At 44.6% G+C, this 23,177-nt stretch overlaps 1 protein-coding gene across 4 annotated transcripts in view; it reads left to right on the forward strand.

Moving 5' to 3' along the window:
• The window catches only part of PPP2R3A (protein phosphatase 2 regulatory subunit B''alpha), a 160,052-nt gene that overhangs the window by 124,688 nt on the left and 12,187 nt on the right, over positions 1-23,177 (forward strand). For 3 of the 4 annotated variants that reach the window (XM_066597985.1, XM_066598002.1, XM_066597993.1), the window contains 4 exons: positions 18,942-19,208; positions 19,944-20,047; positions 20,774-20,876; positions 20,996-21,070. In XM_066597985.1, the coding sequence (XP_066454082.1) occupies positions 18,942-19,208; positions 19,944-20,047; positions 20,774-20,876; positions 20,996-21,070 (549 nt within the window). Of the gene's footprint in view, positions 1-5,639; positions 6,070-18,941; positions 19,209-19,943; positions 20,048-20,773; positions 20,877-20,995; positions 21,071-23,177 lie in introns of those variants that run through there. The other variant, XM_066598010.1, reaches the window with a different exon arrangement.

Below are 23,177 nucleotides of genomic sequence, written 5' to 3' on the forward strand. Positions count from 1 at the left end.
GGGGAAAATAAATATATTATCCCCCCCCCCCCCCCCCGTCTTGTAAGTGCTGCAGAATATGTTGGCGCTATATAAATAACGATTATTTTTGCATGCAGTAGTTCTCTGCTGTTCCTTCGATCCACTGTTTTGGGCCCTGTTTTCAGACATCCAAGCTGGCTAATGCCATCTTCAGACTACTTAGTCCCTCACTGTGTATTGGTGGTGTTAGATTACCAATTGACTATCTGCTCTCTGATTGGCCAGTGCTCCTCACGTGAGCTGGGGGGATTAAGTAGTCTGAAGATTAAGTTGGCCATCTTGAATGGCTTTAAACTAAACTCGGAACTGGCGAGTCAGAGGGGCATCAGCACAGAAGACCAACAGTGGGTAATATAACTGCCTTCTCTTGTCCCATGACAAAATTTTATCCCCAAACCAGAGGGTGATGTAATTTATACATATCCGTTGTTCCACGGTGGCTACGCTCCTTTCTGACAAGCCCTGCCCACTTTTCAGAAAAATGGCAGGACCGACGCAGGAGGAAGAAAAGTCGCAAAATTCTTGCACAAAATTTTGTGACCTTTTTACGGCAGTATTCTAATGTTGATTAGTAAATGCCCCCCTTTGGGTTTTTATACCAGCATCTGTTCTCTCATATGATGCACAGAAAGTTAACCAGACACTATATTATGGGGTCTCAGCTATCCTTAGCGGTTATAGGTTACCTTTTAACAACCAGTTAGTTGTCTGTTCTCGCTCAGCATAATTTGTAATGCAGCTGTAGAGTATAAAACAATCTGTATAAAGGCCCTCTTACACGCAATGATAATACGTTCAGTCCTTCAAACGATAAACTACTTTTTTGCATAAAATGTCTAGCATTTAAATGTACAGACAATAGTTTGAAATCCTCTCCATTTCCCTCATTAGCTAAAGTAAATTCTGTATGTTTGCTCGGGTGGGAGTGTGTTTATGCGAGGAATCTCTGGCTGACAGGTTTTAATTAGTGTTAAGAAAAGTAATTGTCATCTGCTGGCATGAGTAAACAAGTAGTCATTGTGTTTAGCAAACAATCACCCCTCCCCTCAAGTCTTTCAGTCTTTAAAAGACTCAACGAATGCCATTTAAACAGAATGAAAAGCGAACTACCTAGCAACTCTTTTTATGCAGGCTGAAGGTGAGGCATTTGCCGCGATTTTATCACCGTTTTGTGATGGCATTTTTTAACGCACCCCATCATTGTAAAGGGTGATGAGGTGCGTTTAAAAATACAGCAGACAGCACTCAAAAATCGCTGCGTTCGAGCACATGTTTGCGAGGTGCCATTAAAATGAATGGGAGCAAACTACTGCGGTAAAAAGCCAAGTTGTGTAAGAGTGGCTCAAGTGTAAGAGGAGGTTTAAACTTCTCTCTGGCCCACAGGAGAGGTTTGCGTAAACATGCATATTTAGGGAGAGGCTTGGCCGCCACACATATATCTGTTTTGGGGGGTGGGGTTGTGGAAGTGGGAAAGATGTTTGACCGCACCTATACTACTTGGAAAAGGGTGTAGAGAGGTTTGGCCACATACGTACTGTTGTGTTTGTGTGTGTGTGGGGGAGAAAGAGGTTTAAAGGTTGTTGAAGTGCAGGATGTGATTAAACTAAGACTAGGAGGGGTAATGAAGTTTTGGACGTGATTATACTGTGGAAGGTTTAAAGAAAAAAAAAAACTTTGATGTAAAAGGTTGGGAAACTCTGGTGTAATGCTTCATTTCTCCTGTGGAGGCACTGCAGGGAAATTAAACTCTTGCTGCCAGATTCCTCCATAGATTCCAAGCGATGAGAAACTTGATCATGGAACTCTTCTAATAGTAATAGCCCAAAACAGACGACACATTTAAAATCCATTTGAATTAAAGAAAAATCCAGTATACAATTCTTGTGATCCAGACCTTTCTGGCAATACCTGCCGTTAGCGTTACCGCACTTGGAGGGACCCTCGGTTCCTTCCCATTTACATGCCTGACTGCAGAGTGCAGAATTTCATTAATGGAAAACGGAAACCTCTTCAAAGCCCTAGCAAGGACAAGACTGGCAAAGTGACAGGTGCGGCCTATATTTAGGAAGCTTAGACTTTTATACTACTCAGCATAGAATTCTGATTGCTGACCACAAGACTTGCATTATCACCCATGCCTGCACACCACTCTGGCCTTTTAGGCTGGAAATGTAAGAGTTAACGGCAGATTTCCCTGTGCGCAGGGTATAGCGTGAAGTCACTATGCCGCCGTGCAACTACCTACTGACAAGTACGCCGCTTGCTTCTGCCCTGCTGACTAAGATTCTTATGTAACAAACAATGATTCCGGAACAGAAGGTCTTTGTTGGCGTAGCCACCATATATTGTGACCCCGGGCCGGGCCAAGTGTCCAGGTTTGTGCTCGGGCTGCGTTTGTGTTCCAGAGAAACTTACAAGTAGAAGAGAAGACAGAAGTCGATTGTACGTCCTCGCTGGGGAGTGCTCTGGCCAGCGGCCATGTGGCGGATAATATTTGAGCGTTTGCATTCGCAGTGGGGCCCGTTGTATCCATTTATTTATCTAGATGCTGAATCTAAATGCTTCCTGATTAAAGTGTCTCCACTTGTGGAAAATAGATTAATGGCCTAGAAAAGGAAGATCGAAGAAATCCAATAGCTGAATTGTTGCATTGTTCACCCGGAGCCTATAAAACCACAACACGGGTTTATGTTTGTTTTTGCTGCGAGTCGTATTATTTACTTTGTTGGAACTACAACAATTCATCCTGCTTAGGCCGGGCTCACACGAGCAAATGATGACCGCGTATTACACGGTAATTCGCAGGCAATCAAGTACATTGCCATACTCCGTTCCCCTCACATTTGCGTGTAGGAATTGCGTAAAATGCAAGCGCAAAAAAAAAACCGCAGCATGTTGTATTTTGCCACGTATGTTTGTGCGTGAGAGCCCATTGTTCTCTAGGTGCACGTATATAAGGGAGGCCATACGCAATGTAATTGTGTACACACCCCATTATGAAGCAATGGTGTGGGAAATATAAACAAACATAGCTGTATCGGTTCAGTTTTTCATGTAGATTTTCCTTTTTTTCTATGCTGTCCTGCTCTTTAAAATCCTTTTGCGTGTGTGTGTGTGTGTGTGTGTGTGTGTGTGTGTGTGTGTGTGTGTGTGTGTGTGTGTGTGTGTGTGTGTGTGTGTGTGTGTGTGTGTGTGTGTGTGTGTGTGTGTGTGTGTGTTACTGGCCGGACTTCCTCTCCCATGCTGCCTTGCATAGCCCTTCTCCAATCTGTTGGAAGGTAGCATATGAATGCCCACCCCTCTGTTGCATGTAGTAACTAGCAGTATCCCCATGTCCCTGTAACTAAAGAAGCCAATTGCTTAACAACAGGCAGTGGATTGCAAATCTACTGGAAGGGGAGACCCCTGGTGGCAGGCATTGTAAACTGTGGTAAAACAAAGAATGTTTTAATGTAGGTATATTACAAGGTTGATGATGCCCACATGGGCTGTTAGATAAGCAGGTGTGTGAAAATTTAGTTTCCACTTAAAGGAACACTGTATTATACAGATACTGTACAATTGTGTTATACCAAGTGCGATAGCTAAAGAGGAGATGCATAACCTCTACCTTTTTTAGTGTTTTTTGGTGTCTTGTGTCATGCACCATCTGCACAGGCCATGGAGTATCAACACAAGATTATGGGGTTATCCAAAATAAAATATTGAGCTACCTAAGAACTGGTCATCAATATCCGATTGATTCCTGGCATCCCCGCTGATCAGCTGTTAGAAGGGGCTGCAATCCTCGGGTGAGCAGCCTCTTTGTATACCAGGCATAGCGCTATACATTGTATAGTGGTGGTTACTGGTATTACAGCTCAATCCCATTCACTTGAGCAATAGAAAGACCATCTACTTGATGCACATGATGTCCTAGGCAGAAGAGGAGGCTTCAGCACTCTCTCGTGCCACAGCCCCTTCAGGCAACTGATCAGCGGGGATGACGGGAGTCGGACCCCATTATTCTGATATTGATGATCTTTCCTAAGGACAGAAAATGACATCCTGCATCCAGGTGTGTGAAGTTATCGAACAGTCTTTATTTATCCAGCATAAACATGACAAACGACCCGCGTGCTTGACAAAGACTCCAATGCTGGTCGAAACGTTGTCATTTTTATTCTGGATCAATAAAGACAGTTTGATAACTTCACACCCAGAGGGAAGCCATCACTATCTAGATATTCCAGTAATCAAGTGTCCAGGTGGGGTTTCTGGACTTTGTGGCTTTGTATCTGCGTTTAACCCTTGCGAAGGACATGCTAAAGGTGAGTGTGCTGTAGCGTTATCCATAGTAGTACCCCAAGGATAGGGCATCAATATTTAAGTTCCAGAAAACCTCTGTAATACGAATAGGACTAAATAGTAGCACCATTGTAGTGTTTGCTTTGAAATGTCGTCCTGCAAGCTTTACACTCCACAACTACTCCAAGGAGACATTTGTCAGATTTTATGTATAGATCTCTATGTAGCCGGCCATAGTCGCAAGAATATAATTTTTTTGTGGCTGATCAGATCCGCTAACCAGTCAGTTGCCATATGCATCACTTATCTTGATTACATCACCAAAAATGCCATCATATCTTTGACACGGTGGAGGAAAGCTAGTGGGTGGAATTAGATATGCAAGGTCATAATGGCCGATAGAAGAATGGTCGTGAAATGTCTACGGAAGTGCTGACCATTCAATAAATGCGCCACATCCATGGAAGGTGGGCATAATACGGATAGGTGGAAGTGGAAAAAGTCCGACGGTGCAGTTTTCCAAGACTCTGACGTGATTGGATCACATAGCTGTGCCCCTGTTGGGAAGTACAGATGCGGTGAGGATTGTGCAACCTGGAGTAAAATACACAGCACCTTTATTTATACCCCACATGGCACACAGCTATGTGATCCAATCACGTCGGTGCGGTGTACCCTCAAAGCCCAACTGAGGAAGGGGTGTGTTTTCCCTGAAACGCGTCTTTTATTGCTGGGTTGATACCTAATAGAGAAGTCGGATCTATATGCCCTGTTCATCCAGTCTTGCTTCACCCGGAAAGTTGCGCAAACTTTTTCACTTCCACCTATGCTATATCTTTGGTCTTCCATATATGCTGTTCTGTGCTCTGAGAAACTAGTAACCTGAGATGAATCTTCGAGGACCCGATTTTACCCCAATGTAGGAGTAGAGGCGTCCTGTTATATCCCCCATCATATAAAGTTATAGAACCTATTAAGTTTAATGTCCTCTGTTTTAGTTTGGTCCTTTGTAGCAATATGGAATATGTCGAAGGAACCAGGTTGCATTGCATATGTGCTCCTCTGACCCATCAACGCTCGGTGTCGCCGGTACTTTGTTCCTCTGTATGAATGACCTTTCAAACCATTGAGGCTTATTAAGTAAACACAAGCAGGGAAGACTCTTTATATTAAGTATGTTGCTTCGGAGGGTCTAAGTTTAGCAACAGCCGGCAGCCACTGGGTGCTTCCTTTCCCAGAATCCTTCCTCCGGGCTCCCACTCCCCCACTGCCCCCACCATCCCGGGACAGCACTGGCTGTCTGTCACACAGCAGCACTTTTCCGAGGTCATGTTTCTCAGCTGCTCAGTGTTAGGAGACTTCAGAAAAAGGCAGTTTTGTTCTTGCTAAGAATTTGGTTTTGTCAGGACAAGACAAACGCGGGGCTCCGTGTCGCCATACAATGCTGGAGTCTGGGAGCAGACCGTTGCAAGAGCTTGCAAGACTCGGGGACTCTCCTTGCTGCGAGGAGTCGAAGTGAATCCCAGCTACTAAGATCCCTGAACCTTTTTTTTTTTTTTTTGTCCATTGCTCCTTTAAACAGACTCAAATTTTTTCTTCAGCCGAAGTCTTGAGAGCTGGTTCTCCAAGATGATGATTAAGGACACGTCGTTGAGAAGGGACCCCGATTTAAGGGGGGAACTGGCCTTCCTGGCGAGAGGTTGTGATTTTGTGCTCCCGTCCCGTTTTAAAAAGAGGATCAAGTCTTTCCAGCAAGCTCAGGTTTGGAAGTTATTTTTGATCTTACAACGATTAGGTGTTGGGTTTGGTAAGTTTCTGATTGGAGTCGGTTGGACATGTACACCATTATTGGAGATTCTTGAAGATGTGCATTATTATTAAGGTCAAGGATCGTCAATTGAAACATTTTAAGGAGATGCAAGGAGTTGTTACATAGTTTGACTGGAGTATACAGGGCTAGATATAAGGTTCCTTGTATTGGACATACATTGAGATGTTCTGCAGACAGGTCAGGATGGAGTTAGAAGTGATGTGATGTGCTTGGAGGTGGAGTTAGGGGATCATCTCCGAGGTCAGAAGGCCTTCAGATGGTTGACGGTGTATGATGTAATATTGGGGGTTATCAGGTACCACTGGAGGACATTTCCATCCTATGTAGTCACATACAAGTTTTGCATTTCTAATTGTGATCTGTAATCCGTTGCATGAGAAGAGTTAAGAGATTATATAGGTTAATCCTTAATTCAGATGTATATTTGGGAGATCTTATGGTGACCTCGTAGAAGGTCCAATGATTTCACTTTTTCCTTTTAAGTTACTTGGATTGAACTCTCTCTCTAAGGCCATGTTTAGATGTTACGGATTTGTTCCGAATTTTTGGTGCGACTTTTGCATTTAACATCCACAACATTTACAGTACATTACATGTGGATGGGTTTCACTGAACCCCATTCACACGTAGCAGTAGAGCAAAGCACAAGCCAAGTTCAGGGCATGCCACAGATGTCACGCTTTCCATTGAAGGAGTGAAATCCATGGAAAATCCACATGCAGAGAGACTCTTCCACATCTGGACATGGCCTAATAAGATTGACTTCTAATTATGCTCAAAAATGTTGTAACCATTAATTTTAGCCTCTGATGAGTCCTGAGTCTGATCAGCACCACATGTTCCCAGTAAAAATAGGTGCCTAAGATTAATATGAACTTTCCTTCAGCTATTCGTGATTGATATACAGTATGTTTCACTGCTGTGAGTTCTTTTTTTAGCTGAGTAAGCTCTTTTCAATGTGTCCATGACTGCCTGGATCTAGACTCTGAGTACTGTACCAAATCTTAATGTTCTGCTACAGTGCGTACATCTATAGAGAATTTTCAAAGAGAAAGCGGCAGTAAATAAGAGCTGAGTGACAAACCTTATGCAATTAATGGAGCTCCCACATTGGTTGTCGCCTAGTTTTCCATAACTGCTGTAACTGTAAATCTGCTTAGTTGTGCAGTCATATATTGCATGACTCAATAACTAGGCAGATGTCTAGAAAAGCGGGGTGATAGTGAAGACAGAGAACTTGTAGGAAACTACTTGTTCTAAATTGGGGGTCAAATGAGTTTTGGGTTGTCTGTCTGGTATTTGTGTAGCATGTCTCCACCGGAAGTATGATTGGCTCCTGCACACACACCTTCCCAGATTCCACAAGCTGACACGCCCACCTGAAGCCCGTGCAGCCGTCCCTCACCCCCTAGTGCTCTGCTCCACGCTGTCTGCCAGTGCCTCCACACACACACACACACACAGTGCTTTTCTCTGTGCAGCTGCCCCCCCTCTCAACATAGTGCTTTGCTCCGTGCTGTCTGTAAGGAGTCACAGCTGCGATGTGACCCTGGACCCCGGTTGGCCGTTGCTGTCCTGGAGGGAAGTGAGGCCTTGGCGGGGAAGGGACAGCAGCTGAGGGGGTCAGTGCTGCTGGCGGTATAGTGCCAGAAATAACGCAAGAGAAGAGTGTCCCTATGCAACGGCCGCGTCTTTAATTTTTGCTTTATTGCATTTTTGTGCCTGGAAAACGGGAAAAAAATGACAAACCCGAAATATTCAGGGGATTGATTAGTGTAGTATGTCTCCACTTGTCAGCTTTGGGAATCACCTGGGCGTTAACTGTAGGTCCGCTCGGCTAACCCATACTTCCGGTGGAGACATACTGCACTAATACCGTCTGTCTGTAGGAATCTTCCACTAGTGGGCGCACATAGCTTCCAATGATCTCCATATACATTGAGGGCTCCAAGTATATATACAAGGTGACTCAAAAGAAATGGTCTAAAAATTAAGCTGATTTCTTCATACATGAATTGACCTACGACAGAAGAAGTTTTCAAGTTTTTAATGCACCTTACGGATGTTTGATTTTGGTGCTGTTGGTCACAAATCGGCGTTCCAGTTCTGCCCCAACGTGTCCCAGCATATCCTCTACAGCGGAGATGCATTGTTTGAGGTCACCAACTGCGCCCAAATCGAACTTCTGTAAGGTACATTAAAAACTTGAAGGGTTCTTCTACTTTTTCATGTCATTCCGGCAGTTCTTGTATGAAGAAATCCGCTTTCTATTTTTTTGGAATCGCCCTGTATTTATTATTGGAACTCTTCTAAACGGCTCTCGTGGGGGCTTCCAGGTACCGACAACTCCTCTGTGACCTAGCTGCCAACTAGGCAGGGTGGGATATATAGAAAGTGATGGCATCATGGAGGGAGAAGGCGATGGCAGGCAGAGGAATTGGCTTATGCTTTCAGAGAAGTCAGTGACGTGACTTGTAAGACAAGGCTTAACGTAAGCCAAAACTGCAACAAATGACACAATCCACGAATATATATTTTTTTTCCTGGAAATGCGCTTTGAGATTTTTCATTCTTTTTATTACCGAGCCAAAAATGTGTGACAAATACATTCTGTTCTGCTGCCCACGTAGATATTACGGGTTCACGATTCTTATATATTACAACAGATGGTTCATAGAATCTCTATTCTTTATAGTTTTTGTTTTTTTTCCAGTGGTGTCCTTTTTGCGATAGTGACAGTTGGCAGTGACTTTGCAGACTGGAGCAGTACCTTTTCAGCAATGAGATGTATGAGGCGGTACTATAAAATAAAAATTTAGAAAACGCACAAACTTGGAAGCCTTTTATAGTTGGCAGTGAAATAGGTGTCGGGATGACATAACCACAACCGGCTTTGGTTGCCCCTGCTGGTGGTGGTGCGGGATGTTCATTGGGCACAGTTCACAGCTGGTCAAGAGGCCTGCATGCCATATCTTTTAAGAATGTGAGCACAGATGCCATGGCCTATTTATAGTGGCCAGTGAACAGTGTCAGGCTTTCTTGAAAGTACATAGCTGTCAGTCGGCCTGTGCCAAGTTACAAATCGGGCCCGGGCTTGTTCTTTACATTTGCGACTAATTTTTCTCTTGAAACTATTTTATGAATCTTGTGTAGTTCTAGTGGGGAAACTTGGACCCTCGGTTCTTAAAATGGCCCTCCCAATAGATGACGTAGCCGTAAATAAGAAGTTAAGTCTTCCTAACATGGGTTAAGTGGAAAACAAAGATGTCAAGACTTACTGAATCGAGAGAGTTTTGCTGGTGAACAGGTCAAGTACGTTTTATGTGCTGCGCGTGATATGCATTGTGTGTAGGCAAGAAATTAGATAATCTGCGTGATTACTCAAGACCTCGCCTGCAGCGTCAACGGTAACTGGCGTGTCAGGTATGTGGCCGCACCCTTTCATCTGGAAAGCCCAGATTATGGGTTTGTTTTACCGACTGGAAGATCACTGGTGCAAGAGCAGCACGATGGAACAACATACGATTCTGGAGAGCGTCCTTCATTGCTGGGGGGAAAAATAGCTTGTTGCAAGATCCGGTGAGTAGGGAGCGTGAGGAACCACTTTAAAGTTGTTGTCATGAAGAAACCCCTGACCATTTGCTCCATACGTGCAATCGTGTTGTTGAACCGGCTGGTGCGTGGCAGAGGCCCCTTTGGTTCGTTCTTGCACAACGTTCGGCTTTCTTTGAAGAGTTGCGCCCACAAATGCACATTTTTCACGCCTATGACCTCTTTACCGCATGTCTCACTCAAGCGACGGATGACTCCATACGTGAACGTCACCATTTTTAGTATTGAAAGCGCTTCTAACTCCAGCCACCGACACGTGCGTTCTGGGTACTGAATGATGCTGCCATCTGTCACACTAATCCTTAAAGAATGCCCGCACCTTCTAAAAATGTGTCCCATGTTTCTATCTGCTCCTATTGCCGAGAAAGGAAAATTAAGAGATCTCAGAACTTGACAGTAACAAGAGGGCATCCTCTACGTTTAGAAGAAAGCAGGTTTCATCACCAACAAAGAAGGGGGTTCTTTGCTGTAAGAGCAGTGAGAATGTGGAATTCTCTGCCTGAGGACATGGTGATTGCAAAATTGATAGAGGAGTTAAAGAGGGGACTGGACTCCTTTCTAGAGCGCTACAGCATTGCAAGACAGACCTTAATTAACCAGCGGGGTTGTTGATCTGGGTCTTGGAATCAGGTAGTAACTTTTCAAATGTTGATCCAGGGATTAGTCTACTTGCCATTATGGAGTCGGGAAGGAATTTTTTTCCCTTGAATGGGGTAAATTGGCTTTTTTTTTTTGCTTTCCTCTGGATCAACAAGGGGGACGTAAACAGGCTGAACTGGATGGACATTTGTCTTTTTCCAGATTTGCATACTGTGTTACTATGAATGCACCTTGTAGATGAGCACGAACCTTAGCAAGATAAGGACAACCCTTGTTGACGCCTGCCCACCACAGACACCACTTTTAGGCCTTATTCACACAAGCTACAAAATCGCACGACTTTGTAGCGCTGCAAAAAACACATGTATGTGAAGCCCATGGTTTCCATTGAGTTCTTTCACATGAGAGATAGGCTTCACTTACATGCGTTTTTGTAGCCCGTGCGAATGAGGCCTTAAAGTACGTGTGAGCATCAGAAGTGGAGTGTGGAGCAATGGAAGAATGTGGCCTGATTGGTGAATCCCGTTCTGTTTTACATTATGTGGACTGCTGGCCCATGTGCGTCACTTACCTGGGGAAGAGGTGGCTCCAAGATGTACTATTGGAAGAAGGCACACACCTGTTCCTCCTCTATACTAACCTAGTAATCTGCCAGATGTTTCTTTTCTCTAGTGTTCTCTTTTAAAGGGCTTATGTACACAAGTGTATATCGGCTGGTGTTTTCACGGTCAGCCAATAATATGCTTCCATCTAAGCAGTTCCTTCCCTCCCCCTCACGATCTCTGCCTCTATCTTCCCCTTCGAGCGGTTTGCAATGGGAGAGGACGGGGCTCTGCTCTGTCCCGCCCACTCCCATTGCTGGCTATGGAGAAAGGGTGGGGCTTAGCTCCACCCCCATCCCACACACTTCCATTGAAAAACTGCTTAGAGGGAAGGTGATAGGCAGAGAGCCAGTGAGGGGGAGGGAAGGGGGGAACCGCTTAGATGGAAGCGTATATTGGCCAGCCGTGAAAACACTGGCTGATTATACGCTCGTTTAAATAAGCCCAAAAACTGTCCATGCATATGATACAGCCCATTCCTGACTGCATCATAAGCCTGCACGTGCAAACATGCTGAGGTCGTCTTTTTGCCTGAAATTTGCCATTGGAGGCCCCAGTATAGGACAATCCTCTGATCACCAAAATCAGTGGGATTGGCAAAATTTTTTTTATCTGAGGTGTATTGACAGCTTTAAGCCGTTTTCCGCGGCTTTGATATGGACGACCTATCCTTAGACCGTATTTACATAGGCAAATGAGATTATCTAATCTCTTGCATAAAAATCATCAGTGTAAATTCAGTCTTAGGCCTCATGTCCACTAGAAAATTCGGGGCCGCGCGGATTCTCCATGCAGAATCCTGCAGCGGGTCGGGTCCCTCCTTTCCCGCGGACATGAGGCCTGAAAAATGATTTAACTCACCTGTCCGGACGCTGCGGGTTCCCGTCCGTCGCGGACTGATCTTCTTTCCTTCTGCCCAGCGGATGTGCTTGGAGAGCAGAAATTCAGCTGCGAGTGTACCGCGGATATGGACGGCTTCCATAGGCTTCTGTGGAAGCCTGCAGGAGACCCGCAGAAAATAACGCATGCCCCGGGTGTTTTCCCGCACGTGCGATCCGCGTAGCAGGGAAAATTGACATCCACAGGTATTTACTTACCTGCGGGTGTCCAATGCATCCCTATGGGCGCGGATCTCGTGTGTGGGACACCCGCTCAGATTTGCTAATTCTAATTGTCCAGTGGTCATAAGGCCTTAAGCCCCATTAACACGCAAAGATGATCGCTCAAAATTCATTCAAAAGATAGTTTGAGTGACTGTTTTGAGCGATCATTTTGCATAAGCTACTAATGAGCACTAATTGCCATTAGTGGTTTATTAACTTAATTTGCAAGTATTTAGAGAACAGCAGGTGGTCTATTCTCTAAATACATCTTCTTTGTTCTGCTTTGGGCTACACACTGAATTCAATGTTATCAGCGCTCCCCGCGGAAAACTCAGCATGCGGTCTCTGCTATTGGGGACTATGGATTTTATACTGACTTTGAAGTCAGCGATGAACGAACAGTGAACGAAAAACGCACGATGGGCGGGCATTTACACGCAATGGCTATCGTTTGGATGAATTTTGAGCGATAATCGTTGTGTGTAAATAGGGCTTTAGGATAGGTCTAATTCACTATGCAGAGGGGAAATAGGCTGAACTAGATGAACATATGTCTTATTGGCCTTCGATACGGTATTACTATGAATCTGTCAGCAAAAAAAAAATTTTTAAACCGCTGCCATAGTGCTGTGCTACATGACACAAGTGGGGCGCTTATAGTTTTGTACAAGTCAGAGGCGATACCATCATCCCTCCGAGTCAGCGTGTTGCAGCATAAACTTGGCCCCTCTTCCGACTCGCCAACTCCCCCTACGTACTAATGCTCGTAGCACTGAAATCTCGCAAATGCCCTTTGCGCCCCCCCGGCTGTGTCTTCTGGTGCACCGCTGAATTTGCTTTGTATACACCTTGCATCACTTGCACATGTGCGGGAAGACGTGGCCGGAGGGCTGTGTGGCGTGCTTGCAAGATTTTAGTACCGTCAATGCTGACATCGTTACAGAGGGGGAGACGAGTGAGAGTAGAGGCCAGTTTCCTCTTTAGAGTGCTGATTTGGAGAGATGATTGCATCGCTCCTTTGTCTCGAGATGGGGCATTTACATATTGGGTACGCAACATTCAAAGCCAGAGTCTAGGGAAGCTAAAAGGATCTTTTTGCAGAGAGCCATGTGTGCCCTGCTTATGTTATGCTGCACAGAAACTACTTTTCTGCTGGTTCTCATTAAATTGTTTATATGTAGAAGAATATCTGGACGTTAAGACTCTTATTTAGAAAAATTCTGATTATGAATCAGCATAAAACCTAAATACCACCGTGAAGTTTGTGTCTGATAATGTATGCTTGCCACATTTGAGCTAAGATTACTTGATTCTACCTAGTTGGTTATCGGTCATTACTGTCACACCTGTAGATGGCCCAAACCATTAACCACTGCCCCTTATAGGTGTTGTGTTCTCTTAATCGTTGTAGTTCATTACGTGAAAAGAAGTCAAGAGTGCCAGAGTTCCCATTTTTTCGGATTGTTGCCTGGGATCAGGCTGCCCTCCTTTTGTGGTGACTGCATTCAACTATTCTTTATTGGCGCTTGGACTTGTCCTATTTGTTGTAAATGTAGTTTGTCTCTATAGAGATCTTTTGTTTAACTCCCAAGTCCACTGTGTACCAGGCACGGTTGTTAATGAGCCCGATGCCCTTGAGGGCTGCAGCAGTAAAGGGGTTGTCTGGGATTAAAAGGACCTGCTTTTTCACTGGAAATAAAGTTTTGTAGTTTTAATTAACTGGATTTACATATTATGATTTTGCCTCCAGTTAAAGATTCCACTGGTCTGTTATCAGGAAACTATAAGAACACCATCGGAGCTAGATGAAACCCTCTCTGCAGTCTACTTTCTTGTTGGCACCTCTGGTTGTATGTAATTTCTTTGCTTGGAGTACCTCGGTGGAGGGTCCGGCAACTGACCACCTCCAGCCAGGGTCGGGTACATTTAGGCTGGGTTCACACAGAGCGGATTTGCAGCGGAATTTCCGCGCGGCAAATCCGCCTGTGGCCACTAATCTCGGGATTAGCCAGCCATGTGGACGAGATTTCTTCAAAGGAATCTGTCACCTACTTGTAGCCCTATAAACTAAGCCCATGAGCTGAAAGAAGCCGACCCACTGAGTGCAGCGATGTAAGCATAAGGCCGCACAGGCGATAAAATCAAGCGATTTTCTTGCAATGCAACAGCGCTACAAATCGTATGTTTGTGAAGTCCATGCTTTCCCATGGGTTCCTTCACATTAGCGATTGTTTTATAGGCCTCTACATTGCGTCAATATTGCAGTGATTTTGTGATGTTTTGTAGCCCAGGTTTCTCTATGGAGCCTTCCTTTGTGTTGCATCGCACGAAAACTGCGTTTTCTTGTGGTGCGATGCAACTTTTACAGTAGGAAATCCTACAGTTTCCCCTAAAATAACCCCTAGCTGCATTAAAAAAAAAAATACTTCACCTAACAGGCACTGTCCGCTCCGCGCACTTCTCCTCCAGAGTTTTGGCACTCTTGTCTGTAGTCTTCAGCCAGTGCTTTATTGTCAGGCGGTTCAAAAATCACGCCTACAGGAAGCGCTGGCTTTGAATGGCTGAGCCGTGGCGCTTGAGCTTAAAACTGCAGCGCTCGATGAACCAATCACAACTATCACATTGAATGGCTGTGATAGGTTCATCAAGCACGGCAGTGATTGGTTCTCGAGCGCCGCAGCTCAGCCAATCACTGCAGCGTTTAATGAACCTATCACAGCCATTCCATGTTATGGCTGTGATTTGGCTGAGCTGTGGCACTCGAGAACCAATCACTGTAGCGCTCAATAAACCTATTACAGCCATTTAATGTGATGGCTGTAATTGGCTGAGCTGCAATGCTTGAGAACCAATAAGAGCCAGCGCTTCCTGGAGGCGGGATTTATGAAAGCCTTAACCAGGAAGCGCTGGCTGAAGACTGCAGACAAGTGTGCCAGAGCTTCGGAGGAGCAAAAAGCGCCTGTTAGGTGTATTGTTTTTTTTTTCTTTAATGCAGCTACAGTTTATTTTCGGGTTAGGGCTTACATTTCCAGCCCCCCCCCCCCCCCCCCAAATCCCAGTAGATAGCGCTACAAAATCATGATATCACAGCGAGAAAACACGTCGCTATCGCTGTCGCCCGATGTGAAAGAGGCCTTATACTTACCTTCCCCATCGTTCCCCCACTGTAAGCCGCCACTCAATGCTAATTTTATAATGGACTACTTGGCAGCACTGCAGTGGCGGCTTACCGCTCTCACACTGGGGGTGCTTACAGCTTTGGACTCAGCAGGTACACCTATTTTCAGCCTATAAGCTTAGTTTATGGAGCTAAAAGTAGGTGACGGCCTCTTTAAATATACAGTAGATTTTGTGGGTAATTCCCGAGTTGTGTGTCTTGCAGCGCATCCTGGCGGTTTATTTTGGCCTGTGTTAAAGGTCCCATAGAGTTTACATTGTGGGCAGTACACCCCATTTATACAAGGTGATATGCTGCTTAGAAACGATCAGTTCTATTTCCACGTAAGGCTGTTATTATGTGAGCGCTGGTGGGCAGTTGGCACTATTACATGAGTGTTAACGGCATGTAGTATCCCTAATTGCCGGGCTGCATCTCCTCTTGCACATGCAGCCTGGCAATTGTCAGGACAATGTGAGCACTAGCACTCCTATATAATGGCTCATATATATAAAAGACACACTCGACAACATTTGAGCGTCGTATTGCTTGTTATGCAGTCGGCTATCATGTTCTCATTGGGCAATGATGGGGAAAGAACTATTCTACTAGCAATCCTTACCCCTTGTAGGGAACAGTCACACTTGCATTCTTTAACTATTTCCAGCATTGAGGTCTTGGATTTTGCAGCACACACAGGCTTAATTTAGATGTGGTATTCCCCTTGTAACTTGTTTGCCGGTGGCGGTCTAGCTTGAGTTCACGAAAACGTGCATCCTGTTACAGCATGGAGTACAATGTTTGCCCCCTCCGAGGTCAGGCTGTGTTCATATGTATACTGCTTTTGTTGCATTTTGGCTACCGCAATATTTTGCCAAAGTGGTTAGAAGTCCTATTTCAATAAATAAGATGAGAAAAAGCCGCTTCTCACAAAGTTCATTTTTAAAATTTCTTTTCAAAAACGCAGCATACCCCTATTCGCCATAATGTTATGTTTGTCATATTTTGCCTGTACTTTTACTATGATGTTTTATTGCATGTTAGTAGCTTTATACGGGATGACTGTCAAGCATGTAAGCCATTGGCAACAGTCCCAGCAACAGTCGCTCTTGTGCTTTTGCACGGGAGCGATGGTCCTTTTAGAGAATGGGGGCAGAGCGGCCAGAGATCTCTTCTGGCTGCCCACCTCCATTTACTGCAGACACGTAAGGATTGAGCGACTCCTGTTTACACTGAGCGAGGAGACGCTCGGTAGTCGCTCTATTTTTGACTGAATTGAAATGGAACAAGTAGCGATTAAGGACTTGCTCGGTGGCCTTGTGTACATGGACTGACAGTCACCCATTATTGTTTGAGCAATTATTCGGACGAGTATCAGCCAATGTAAGGCCCCCTGTCCATGGGCGTTGCAAAGTCCCGCGGCAGATCGCTGACGCCCGCGAGCAGGAGCCGCTGCCAAATCTCCGCCGGTCAGCCCTATCTGATACATAGGCTGGCCGCGGAGAATCAGGGCAATTCGCAGCATGCTGCAAATTGCCCGCCGCGAGCAGAGAATCGCAATGATTCTCCGCTCGTAGACAGGGGCCGGCGCTTTCCTTAGCAATGCCAAGGCAAAAAGGATAATGGGGTGCATCAAAAGAGATCTCGGGGCGCATGATGAGAATATTATTGTTCTTTACAAGTCACTGGTCAGACCAGACATGGAATATTGTGCACAGTTTTTGATACTGGTACTCAATAAGTAATGGAATGGATGAACTACAATATCCAGAGAGATTATCAAAATTGGGGTTATTTAATTTAGAAAAAAGACAGCCGAGGAGCGACCTAATAACGGTGCATGAATATATCAGGGGTCAATAAGAAATCTCTTCTGTTTATAACCTGGACTGTGACAGTAACAAGGTGGCGCCTCTACTTCTAGAGGAAAGGTTTCCACACCGACGTAGAAGGGGGTTCTTTACTGTAAGAGCAGTGAGACTGTGCAACTGTCAGCCTAAAGATGTGGTGATGGCAAATTCAATGTGAAGAGAAGCTATTTGCAGCACATTTAAGAAAAAAAATTAAGACTGTTACACTTTAAAGCAGATCTCCAGTCCTTCCCTTTTTAAAGGGGTTAAAGAAAACCACTTTAAAAAGGAAAGCTTCTCTAACCCTCAAGGATTGGCTGTTACTGCCGGGGAGCCATACATGTAGCATGTAATGCATGCAAGGGCAAGGTCTGCCATACTAGGAGGCATTTTTATAGTGTGGCTCTCTGCTCAGGTTTATACAGGGAAAATTAAATTCGTCCTTCAGCCATATCAGTAGTTCTCCGTGGATAGTGCTAATAGCAGTGTTTCCCGCTGGAGAACAAAGGAACTGAATGCAGATAAGAGCCCTCGGGCTATTAACTGCTTTCAGCTAAGGCTTCATTAGTGTAAGGAGCTGAATAGCTACTTAATAGTTTATGTAAAATGATCACTCAAAGCTGTCACTGAAACTGTCGTTTGAGCGATCTTTATGCGATCATCACTCCGTGTAAATGGGCCTTTATGCGTGTGCCAGGAGTTCACTGAACGGCATATGTGCAGATCATCAGCCCCGTTCGTGGACAGATTCACTGTTTTCATCTGCGCATGTGCGGTTCAGAGAAGTCGCCAGCCAGCAGACACAGTCCGGCCTGCCAGCCGACCGCTCTGCATGATGTGGTGTGGGAAGTTTCTAAACACTGATTGTTCAGGTGTAAAGAGCCACAAGTTTAGGAAGTTTATGTAGGTCACAATTCTATGGCTGTGGGCTGTGCTTGGTGTAATGTGCTACAGAGTGATGACTGCGTCCGCTTAAATGAGAAAGTTACAAAAGTTACAATAAAGTGACCAGATGCAAGAACAAAAAGTAAAAAAAAAAAATTAAGTAAAATTTCATTTCAACATCTGTCATTGTAGTTGTCAACGGAGGGGAGTATAAGAGATAAAAGCTGCGCTGTGATTGGTTGATACGACCAACAGAGATCGATGTTCTTTAAGACGGGCTTATAAGAGTGGGGTGCTTATTCTGTAGCTTTACATCAGCCTGAAGCCCCATGTACACAGCAGATCCATGTGAAGCTATATGTAGGGACAGGTCCCTGTGGCTAGCTGCTACACAGCTGTAAGCACTCGGCGGGCCACTGTATGCTGCTTGCCATGCTGCCGTATGGGTATATTGCATCGACTTGATGGTGCCACAATATTTACTCTATCCAATTTTTAGAGAGTCTCAGAAAATAACCTCTGTATGTAATCGGAGGCCCCTTTTAATCCCAGATAAGCTTCTCTATAGGAAATCTGCATGATCTTAGCACAGGAATTGTCACGATTCATAAAAGGGGAAACTCTTGTAACTCGCTACACTTCTTTTTGTAATGTAAGGCCAATTAATATATGTCTACAGTAATTCCCAAACTAAAGTAAACTTTTGTTTTTACCAATATATACTATTCCTGTGTAAGGGCTCCTTCACACTGGCGAGAACTACAGCCCGATATCGCCTTGGCCAGTGTGCAGGAGCCAAGGAGATATTGATTCTGGTAGTCCCCCACAAAATGAAGCCCTCTATGCACATCCAGTGGCGTAGTGCAGGGCTTCTCTCTGACCACCTTATATAGCACTGGACACAAATGAACAGCAGTGATGATATGTAAATGGGTGTTATACTATGGGATTACTCCCAGCTGCCACAATATAATCATTATTTTCTACTTCCAGGTTCAGAACAAGCAAGAGAAGAAGCCGGGGACCCCTCCTCCTGCCCCTGTTGTCGCTCCTGTAATTCCTCGCCCGGCCTCGCCACCTCCTGCCAACAAAGTCACCGTTGCCCCTTCCTTATCCATAAACATTCCACGATTTTACTTCCCAAAGGGGCTGCCCAACCCTAGCACCAACAACGACGACTCCATCGCCAAGATCGAAGCCGCATTCTCTAGTATGGAGGATGAGAAGGCCGACATCTACGAGATGGGGAAGATTGCCAAGGTAACTCAGCATTCAGGGGAAGGCGTTGAGGATCTGTGTATGTATATAGATACAATAATAGAAACCAAAGTATATTAGAAAAGTTATAGAACTTTCCAACCTTCACATCAGTGTTTTGACTGCACTCTTACTTCAGCAGTGCTGGCCCAGTGGACTCACGGAAACTGAATTACCAGGAACTAATTCCGATTTTTTTTTTTTTTTTTTTTTTTCCCCGACCTTCTCTAAAATGAAAACTGAAGCAACTTTTCCATTTATGAAGTCACTAGTTAAAGGTGTTTACTGGTCATTTTCAATTGATGACCTATTCTCAGGATAGATCATCAATAGTTAACTGGTGGGGGTCCGCCACTCAGTATTCTCGCCGATCAGAAGGATCAGCTGCTCTTCCTGCCACTGTCAGTGCAGCTGAGCCGGGCATGACTGTTTGAGCTGAAAGTGTAATAGAAAGTCTTCGCTCCCATTGAAATCAATGTGTGGTGCCTTCTATTACACTTCCAGCTCTGCTGCACTGACAGCAGCCAGAGGATCAGCTGATCAATTGGAATCCCAAGAGGTGGAACCCCCCAAAATTACCTTTTGATGACCTATACTAAGGATAGATCATCAATAGTAAATAGCCAAAAACCCCTTGCAGGAAATTCTGTGTAGTGGGACCAAAGTTATGTTCCTATGATTTACCTTCCAAATGCATGTGTTGCTTTTTCATACATACATCAACCCCTTCTTCTTTAGGTATGCGGCTGTCCGCTGTATTGGAAGGCTGCCCTGTTTAATGCCGCTGGTGGAGAGAGGACGGGGTTTGTGTCCGTGCACTCGTTCATTGCAATGTGGAGGAAGTAAGTAGCAGTAAGAACTTGTATAGAACCAACATGTTCTGCAGTTCTTTACCATCATATGGAAGCACTAAACATGCAAAATATCACTCTTAAAATCGAAAATGAGACAAAAAGAAGGCAAACTCTGCCGCAGGAGCTTGCAACCCTAATGGGGGCGCGAGGTGTGATGCAATAGATGTAAAGTATTAGTTTTGCTGATGAGACTGGCCACTTGTATGTATAAAGGGTTGGTTCTGCTGATTGATGCACAAGATCTACCGTCTCAGGACCTGGTCTGCTGGACCGTGTTGTGGCTTCCGTACAAGTCACACAACAGCTGCTTATTTGCTGGGAGTCAACCAGTGACGTGTAATAAAGCTGCTTACTTGCAGTCGGGGCAGAGGCTTACAGCATAGTGGCTACTGTATTACTGCCACTGCACTCCCCGTTCACCCTGTGGGCAACTTAAGCAGTGCCTTTAATGGTATGGCAAGGAGGGAGCCCAGCGTCGTCTTCTACACCCAGTTGTCATATTGGAAAGTTAAAAGCAAAAGTGGCCTAGTGGAGTGCCCCCCCCCCTCCCCCCATGCATTGTGGCCCCCGGAACCTGCGCTGGTTTGCAGAGTGCTGATTCTGACCCTGATCGCTCCTGAAGCGCCATGAACTGGCCACAGATTGACAATTCAGTTTCTGTGTAATACAGGAAGTGTTGATAACCATCTAATACAGATGTTATAACTCTCACAGGTTATTACAGAACTGTCACGATGACACTTCCAAATTCATGAACCTTTTAGCAAAACCCGGCTGCAGCTATTTAGAACAAGAGGACTTCATCCCCCTCCTACAGGTGAGAACTTATCTCTTTGTGACCACTAAGCCTTGTGACTACTTCTGTGGTTGACCGGTGATGATGGAACGGTCAGTGCGCTCCGGCTATAGTGTAACAGTATTCATCCTGTCTTGTAGGACATCGTGGACACACATCCTGGTTTGACCTTCCTTAAGGAAGCCCCTGAATTTCACTCCCGGTACATAACGACGGTAAGTGCTCCATATATTCCGGTAGCAAAAGCTTAATTATTAACCCTTAAGGACGTGGTCCATTTCAATTTTGGTTTCTTCTCCTCACTTTCACAAAATCATAACTCTTATTTTCCTGTTGATGTTGCTGTCTGAGGGCTTGTTTTTGCGGAACGAGTTGTATTTTTCAATGGTACTATATAATATACTGAAAGCGTAAAAAAACTCCTAAATGGAAAGCAAAGAAAAATCCCCCCCCCCCCCTGCAATTCCACCATCCTGGGGGAGGTCCTTGTTTTCACGGCGTACATCATTTGTGTATTTTTTTTTTTATTCGGACGATGTTTACTGAGTGGCATAAATGTGATATTTTGATAGATCTAAATTTTATGCAGTGAGAGGACCCAGAATCCACTAAAATCACAGCTTTATTTTCAAGAAGGCCAAAATACACAGACGCAGCAATCTCATGTATTTCGAGCTGTCATGCAGCTATTGGTCATCGTCTATAACTAAGAAGATCGCAAAAGCTCATTTTAAAATACAACATTCATCCAATGAAAATGCTACAAAGGGAACGTATAAAAGAATTGTTGGAATGGAACACCTGGTGACATAAGAGCGAGTGCAAAGGGTTAATAGTGTAAAGTCATGTCAGGCCTCCTATTTAAATCCAAAGGGACAGTAGTTTAAAAAAAATGCAGTAGCTTTCCCTATTAAGTGATTTTTGGCGATGAGGACCATTTCTAACAGGACTGCTTACTAGTTCTATGACAGAAACTCGCATAAGGGAAAAATCTCCTGCCTGGACGGACATTTGAAAAATGTGCGGAAACCGCAGACCTATTCCTAAATGCCCCATTCGGAGTGTCTGAAATATGACGTCCGGCTCGAGTTTTTAAATTGCATGTAGTTCACCCAACGTATTGAACTCAACATATGCAACTAATCAGGTAAACTAAATGTACAGTGTAGCAATTAATGTATTGCTTGATGTTGAAACCGTTGCCAAATGAGGTAAAAGTCTGTATTTGTCTTTCCTGTTGGGATATAAACCTTCTTGACAGTAAAGCCATGATGTTAATGGACGCTGAATCGTCTTCTTTTGCTTTGGTGGATTGTCCCTAAACAAGGATTTTTTTTTATTTAACTTTTTTAATATCCTTTATTTTTTACAATAGTAGAAAACAAATTTTCACTTATTTCTAATTTCTTTGTTAGTTCCCATACGGGACTTGAACTTGTGAAGGTTTGATCGCTTATACCGTATACTGCAATACTTTATTATTGCACTTTATGGTATTTCTGCTGGAATTCTATTAAGAGAGGCCATTCTTATTAGGAAGAAATACAAGGCAGAACTGGGAACCTTCAGAAGGACCTGGGCTGCCATGAGAATTGAACCTAAACTTTTGATCTCAACACAGGGGGGGGCATTCAGGACCAGCAAACACCGATCAGGGCATTGAAAGGGTAAACTGTCGCGATTGGCGTGAACATAGGTTGTGGCTGTTGCGGTCCTGTTTCGACTGTCAGAAACTGCTTGTACCGGCTGTGTATGGTGCAGGCTTAGCTTCTGATCCTGCTCCGTACAACCAGGACATACGTGTACATCCTAGGGCGCTAAGTGGTTAATATGGGATAAAAAGATCCATTCCATGGCTGACATTACACCTTCGTAATCCTCTACTATGCAGATTAATCTTAAGGGTGTGATGGGCCATGTCACATTCTTCCGAGGTCTCAAAGCAGTTGCTGAATTTGCCATAGTGCATGCAGCAGCTTAGTCCAGCGGAATAGTAGCTCTGGCAGTAAGACAACACCACCCAACGGGGTGCACAAAATGTGTGACCATACTGTAGCTCTACTGTACTCTGCAACATAGTAACCAGATACCGCTGCTCGGAGGCGCTAGATAAGAGGGGAAAATGACTAAGCCAATATGCATGTATCTTACCCTTTTTCCTGCTTTATTGATCCAAACTTGATGATGCTTTACTAGAAAGACCTCCTTGATGTGCATACCGGCCGGGGGATAAGTGGGCTCTTGGATGGTATATATAGATGTTTGTTGGGAAGTTTGTGAAAAGTGAGTCCTATTAGTAATGAATGTAATGGTGATTGTTCC

Source organism: Eleutherodactylus coqui, chromosome 1 (assembly GCF_035609145.1).
Source record: "Eleutherodactylus coqui strain aEleCoq1 chromosome 1, aEleCoq1.hap1, whole genome shotgun sequence".
NCBI lineage: Eukaryota > Metazoa > Chordata > Amphibia > Anura > Eleutherodactylidae > Eleutherodactylus > Eleutherodactylus coqui.